Genomic DNA, 6,982 nt, shown 5'->3' with positions numbered 1-6,982 from the left:
ACACACACACTGTGACTGTCCCCTTCTTTGTCCAAGCCTTGGACAGTGCTTTGGGATGGGGTTGGCCCTGCAGGGACTACAGACCATAGAAACACCACAAGGGAGGGATCTACTGCAGACCCTTCCACTTGGATGCGACTCACTACAACAAAGAATTATCTAGTGCATTCTTTTCTGTTTCTTTTGCCACAGAAGCCTTAAAAGAGTCTTCCTTAAACGAGAGAATACTTGAATGTTTTGAGTAGTTATATGGCAGCACCAACTACACAGAATGATGACAAAAATAGAAAGAAAAAGAAGAAGAAGAAAAAAAAAGAATAGGACGGAGGACGTTGGACCATTTCTCCCCACTTCTGTCTTTCACAGTCTCTCTCCATCTCCTCTCTCTGTCCCTCTTTCAGTAGGACCTCAGAATCTTCACCTAGCCAGAAAAGCCAGTATTTCACAGCTTGATGGAGCCGCAATATAGCAGGAAACGACCGGTAGCGCAAAATGTTTAAGGTGTAAAAGTCTTCTCAATTGATTGATTGTTTTGTTTATTATAATGTTTGATTCCTTTTTTTGATACTGTAAATGATACACTTCGTATGCTGCATATTACGAATACGTCTGCACCACTGCAGCCTTGTTGGTGCGCCTATGACGGGGAAACGTGTTTCTTCTCAAGGGCTTTCGGTCTCCGTTGTTTTAAAACCTAGTGCAGCACATTGTTGTACCCATGGACGAGGGCAACCCCCCCACCCACCGGCGTGCAGGGGATCCCCTCGCCCCAAAATGATGAAAGAGCAAGAGAGAAACTTATTGTATTTTTTATGGATGTCGGGCTGTCCCAGAACATGCAGCGAGCCAGCCAGCAAGGCAAGTTTGGTACAGCCAAGGCCAGCACACTCACTCAAGAACCTGATAATGCATTTTAATGAGAATAAAATACCACACCCTCCCCCCCTCCCCCCTCCCAAAATTACCCTTGGAACCCCTCCCCCCCCTCCTTTCTTCACACTCAATGTGTACATATCTTTAGCAATGGTTTGGGGTTTTTTCCATTCTGATCAAGGATCATGACTAGTATTGTGATACAGATTTGTTCTTTTAACTTGTCCAAAATAAAATTTAAGATACCTCAAGTCTTCTGGGTGAATGTGGAGATTCTTGCTGTCCCTGTCCTCTGGAAGGGTCATGTTTCAGGTTGCGGCTACATTGTTGCTGTTTCAGCAGCTTCATTTTTGTCATTTCAGGGTATTGAGCTGAAAAATGATCAGGCACAGAGTAGTGTTTTCTGTTGTGTGTAGAGATAGCGAGATGGATGGCTGTGGGTATACATTCCTGGTAACATTGGAGAGGTCTTGTCGCAAAACTTCAGGATGTTCGCAGCAAATTCTTTCCCTGGGGCTTACCAGAAGAAATCCATTTCCTGTAATACAATTCCGTGTTTATTGTTTATGAATGCTTTGATTTGCATTCCTTTTAAAACAACTGAAAATGGTTACACTCTTGTATAAACCAGGCAGTGAATGGAAGTCTATCTGAAATGCCATTGTTCATGTGGCCTCTAGGGGGCACCAGCAGGAATGGTTTGCAGAATATGGTTCAGCCCCACCCCATGTAGGATGACCAAGATCAAGTATGTTCCCATTGTCTACCTCGGCAGGCTACAGCTAGAATAGATTGAAGAAATATCAACGTAGAACCGTTATTTTTTTCACTAAAATCTCAAGTATGGTCCTGGTGAAGGTTTTTCTGTGCTTTGTAACCTGTTTACTGTTTTGTGTGTGTGTGTGTGTGTGTGTGTGTTAAATGTAATGTTTGTAGAAGCATATGTGCCCAGGGTTAGTCATGCTTACTGGTAAGTGTATCCAGTGTTGATTTGGGTTCCCATGAGAGAACAGGATTGCCCCAAACGGACATTCAAAATGGCAAGAAAACAGTATGGAGTTGCATTCTAGTGCTGAGGAGTGGTATCCAGAATGGGATCATCTGCACTGCGCCCAGCACATTAGACAGTCCTACAGCTTTATTTGCTTCAGTCGTGATGCTTAAGACACCATGTGATGACACGACCAGCCATCTCTGTGCAGCACAGCAGAGAAAGACTCCTTTGTCAGGCAGGCTTGCTGGGCTCTGCCCAGAGAGGGCACACAGTGCAAAATTATCAGCCAGCTGGGCCCTGTGCTCACTGGCCTGACCCAGAAACGGCCTCCTCTGCATGCTTCCGTGCCTGTTGAATGTCATTGCAGGGTGGGTGGTGAGCTTCAAGCCAAATAGGATGGACTGAATGGGACACCTGTGGGTTGAATGAGATCTCGAATGGAAGAGGAAGTGTCCAAATTATGCTCTCGAGTACTCCTACTGGCTTTGAGTGTTATATTGGATATGAGTGTCTTATTTACGGCAGAATTTATGAAAGTCCACTTGAAGAGAGTCTGGTTATGTGGGCAAAGATGTGTTGCACCTCTTTTTTAAACATTTTTTTGTTGTCAAAGTGTGCACAAAGCCCATTTCCCAGGTTTAATGTTTGAAATTCTGGACATGCATTCCACAGCAGAATCAGAGGAAGGCCTCAGGTGATGCTGCACACCTACCTAACAGTTAGTGGAGAACAGGAGTCCGCCAACAATAATGTTAGCAGAGAAAATTACCAAGCAATTAAAAGGAAATAGCTTAATTGAGTATATCCCAGTGTGAGGTAGTTGCTAAAGGCTTATTGCCGTTTTTTTCTGGTAGTTGTAATGGTGGTATACACCTGAGTAAGTGCTGTGTGCCTTGGATGGACTTCATTGTGACAGGGTTGGGATAATCCCATTCCCTCACAAAACTGGGGTGTAGTGTCTTTCCATTGTTTACAAGAACTACTGTTCTGTGCCCTCCCCCCCAAAAAATCAGTTGCTATCTTGCCAACTGCCAAAACTTTAACTTGAAACAAATGTTACTCCTTTTTTATGAGCATGTGTAAGACACAAAGAATGGAGACTGAAAAAACATGAAGGACTGTGAGACCAGTGACAGCAGGATTCCACTCTTGCATCACACAGCATACGGCGTAGTAAGAGAAATAACACAGACTGGTTGGGTTTGTGTTAAAGAATTCCTCTGTTTCTCTTCCAAGTCACAAAATCGTAGCCAATGAAATACATTCTCTTAATAGTTTACATAAAAAACATGATGTGCATTCAACAACAATAAAAAAAAACAGCTGGCATTTGAATAACTATGTCCAGACATGTTATAGGTAGAGTAAAAGGCAGTAAAAAAGGAATCTTAACTGCAATCACTATCAACCTCTCTATATATATCTCAAAATGGTTTATTTGGTATAACATGAACCAACACTGGAAGAGTGACAGACTAGCATCTACATTTGTGGAAGTTTAAAGGGAAAAAAATCCATATATATATTTGCTAGAGACTTATAAAATGTAGGGTGAACGTTCTTCATACAGAATAAAACAACAGAAACATTAAAATAAGGGCTAATATTTTCCATCACAATATTGTAGCATACTGCATTTTTTACAAGGCAATCCGTCTGTCGACATGATCCATATCCCTGTTGTCCCAATAAAGTGCCCCCTTGTGGCACTAACAATCATGACACGATCACGGGCCCCACCCAAAGTAACTTCCATCAATCAGAAGAGGCAGTTCATGCATTTGACGGTTTTGCTGCCGTAGTCCAGGCACTCTGGGCCAATGCACTCACAGCAGGCGTTGTGAAACCAGCGGTATTTGGATCCTCCCATGGACTCGCAGTACTGCTTGCACTGGCGGATTGACACGCAGTCATCGAAATACACCACGGTGCACATGTTGTTGGCTGTGAGGGGGGAGAGGATCGTTCCATCATTAGCGATGCTCATGCTGGGTTCTACTTAAGTGCTACTAAGTGCTAAGCTACAGCTTTCCCACTCTGTTTGTGTGTTAAGGATGTATGAGCTGCTGCAACACATAATAATGTATTTGTGTACCAGCTGAACATGATTATACCCTACCATACAGGTGTGTATAACCGCCTAAAGCATTCATTACAACAGAAGAAAAACCAAAGTAAAATGGGGGTTTGGGTGAACAACTCTCCGCTTAAGGAAATAGTGAACACTGTCATCAGCCGCTCCGATTCACATCTACAGCATTTGCCTATACGCATTACATCCTGTTGGGCCGTAACTAGCTGTCGTCAGGCACATTCCCGAAGGCCACTTCCTTGCCAGACTTTACATCCAATGTAAAGTATGCAGGGGACTGACAAACATCAGACAGAGGTCTTATCCTCTATGGGGAGCATGGACCATGTCCTTCACTGCTGGATGGCTGATTAATGAGAGCCCACGGCCCCTCCCCTCCCCAAACACACTCACCCACACACACACACGCACACACACTCACACTCCTCATCCTTGGCGGGAGAAACAGATCTGGGTCACAGGTTCAGGAAACGTGTACGGCGGGTGGAAGCGCACATCTGGCTCCCAATCAATTAGGATCAGCTCGAGCGCAGGGCCCAGCTCTGGAGTGCAGTGGAGCGCACACACATGAAAGACCTGGGCTGGGCTGTCATAATACCCACTCCGGCTGCTCAGGCTCAGCTAACAGGATGCTAATGGAAGCCATTCATCTGTCAAAAGGGCCAGGCTATTGTAAGCCCCCCTACATTCCTAATTTGCTTTTGGCTTTCTTGCGTTATAGATATGATCAAGAAAAATGTTTCAAATTTCCAGATGTGTTATCAGTATTTCCATCTGAAGTGCAATAGCCATTATTTAATGCGGACGAATGTTTATTCACAAGGTGAGGTCACACAGTTTGGAAAGGCATTGCCGAGCGGGAAAATCATGCAACTCCCTAGGCTACATACCTTGGCTGGTATCGTAAGTGGCATGGATGCTGTTTCCAGGCAGCGAGATGTTTTGGTGCTGGTCATCCATTGTTTCCAGGAAGGAGACCAGGTTCTCGTGGTAGGAGAGCTCCTCGGCCACAGGGAAGGACACCACCATCATGTTGATGGGTGCCTCGCCTTCAGTCAGAGCCCGGAAGAGCGATGGGATTGGTCGGTAGAGCTCCTCCACTGTGCTCTTGGAAGTGGCTGGTGTGTCGCTGTAGTTCTTGGGGTTGCACATGCCTGCAAGGTCACGCATGCACTGATGTCAGACTTGGGCAACGCTTCAATTTAGTAAGTTCAGTTCATTTAAGGGAAAGGTCTTGACACTGATAGAAAATGTAAATACCCCAAGAACTATTGCTTTCATAAGGACTCTATACTCTATATGTAACATCTTAGTATCAAACATGGACCATTTTCAGTATCACTATCTTGATAACATAAAACATAAATAAATATTAAATATAAACATGAATATGTTCAATCTTGGATCACTGGATAATAATCCATCCACTTTTTACTGACTTTGTCAAATAATGACATCTTATTCCAAGATGATTGTTCATATCACTATGTTCAGAAACAAATCCATGCACACAATAAACAACACAGTGATATGAGTATATGGGTATGGAAAGAATTATTAAAAGAAGGCTCGCCCTATGAGGAAACAGAGCCACCACAGACTGCTCCCTGATGGCCAACTCATTTAGAGCAGTCATGTTATGAGCTAGATGGCCTGGATAAAATCACCTCCACACACACACAGGCTGAACACACACTTACCCACACAGTCACAGCACTCCTCCCACAGTGTGCCAAGACAGAGCATACACTCCTTGCAGCACGAGCAGTTGCCTTCGGTTGGCCGACACTGACACAACTCCTGTACATCCAAACAACACCATGGAGTACAATAAACAAACATGTTCCCCAAGGCTGCTGGAAAAGCAGGCTGCGCCTTACCACAGACTTACTTCACACACAGAAGAGCGCCCACTGAGTTTTTACTTAGTGTTACAAGTAGCTTACCACTCATTTAGTGTGACTTTTTCCCCCAAATACATTTAATCAGTCTTTTCTCTTTCACGCTGCCATGTGTCACCCACATGCTTAATACAACATGTCACAGCCCATCTACCACATATCAAAACAGACTGTACGCATTTAGAAGCCATTAGAGGGAATCAGAGAGCTGCGGCTTGAGCCCGACTGCTCAGGGTGACCTCAAGCTGCTTCCACTGCATGGGAGTAGCACATGGAGAAGAGGAGGAGGAGGAGGAGTAGGAGGGAGGAGAAGAGGTGGAGGAGGGGTGTGTGTAGAGGTCAAATTCCAGATGTGCACAGGGATGGAGAAAACGAACCTCCACCAAAAAAAGCTAAGTAGAGAGGTTACTTTTCTGTCTGTTTATCTTTGCTCCAGACATATCAGACCTTAATGGATCCTGAGTTCTTGGTGGGGATTTTTTGAGGGGGTCTGTAAGGAGTGGCTAGAGTTATGTCAACAATGTCCTGTCAGCTACCAGGAGAGAGTGAAAGTTTTACCCCCATACTACAATTCAGTAGGACATGCTCAACTGAACATCCACACCCCACCTATCCCCGTTATCTAGCTCTGAAAGATACAACTGCATTTAATATAAATAAACTGGCAAGAAAATAAAACCATTCTGAAATGCATGCATGGAAGAATGCATATGTCATAGGCCGAGGCCTATGTGCAATCAGATCCCGTTCTTACCTGAATCAGACACTTGCTGACATCGCTCGCACACAGCGCTTTATTACAGGCGGTGACAAGTGAGAGTCCCGACAAAAGAAGTAGCAGACTGGCGAGAAGAGTTATTTGCGTTTGGGCAGACTTCATTCCGGCGCGAACGAATCAAACCCAGCCTACAGTAAATCAGACAAAATCAGTTAGCTTAAAAAGTTTAAAAGGGCAATTGAAAAAATACATTCAAGAGTGTTAAGTGAGGCTGAGTAGAACTGCTTGTGGTGCTGGTGTGTGGGGGAGTTCAGGCTGTGGCTGTAACAAGATCACTATCTGGGTACAATCAACAGACGGCCAGAGACGCAAAAGTAAAGGCTATAGCCCATTTCATTCGTTGT

The 6,982-nt window shown here is 44.4% G+C and overlaps 1 protein-coding gene across 1 annotated transcript; it reads right to left on the bottom strand.

Annotated features, from left to right (window-relative positions):
* Positions 1–3,285: 3,285 nt before the first annotated feature.
* LOC122132121 (twisted gastrulation protein homolog 1-A-like) lies at positions 3,286–6,921 on the bottom strand. Its single transcript, XM_042706912.1, has 4 exons — positions 6,615–6,921; positions 5,660–5,759; positions 4,850–5,113; positions 3,286–3,811 (listed from the first exon to the last, which is right to left on the bottom strand). Exons 1-4 carry the CDS (start codon positions 6,738–6,740, stop codon positions 3,627–3,629), a joined length of 675 nt encoding a protein of 224 aa, XP_042562846.1. The 5' UTR covers positions 6,741–6,921; the 3' UTR covers positions 3,286–3,626.
* Between the last annotated feature and the right edge of the window lie 61 nt (positions 6,922–6,982).

Source organism: Clupea harengus, unplaced genomic scaffold (genome assembly GCF_900700415.2).
Source record: "Clupea harengus unplaced genomic scaffold, Ch_v2.0.2, whole genome shotgun sequence".
NCBI lineage: Eukaryota > Metazoa > Chordata > Actinopteri > Clupeiformes > Clupeidae > Clupea > Clupea harengus.
Note: the sequence above shows the minus strand (reverse complement) of the source record. Positions and strands in the feature narration are given on the sequence as shown.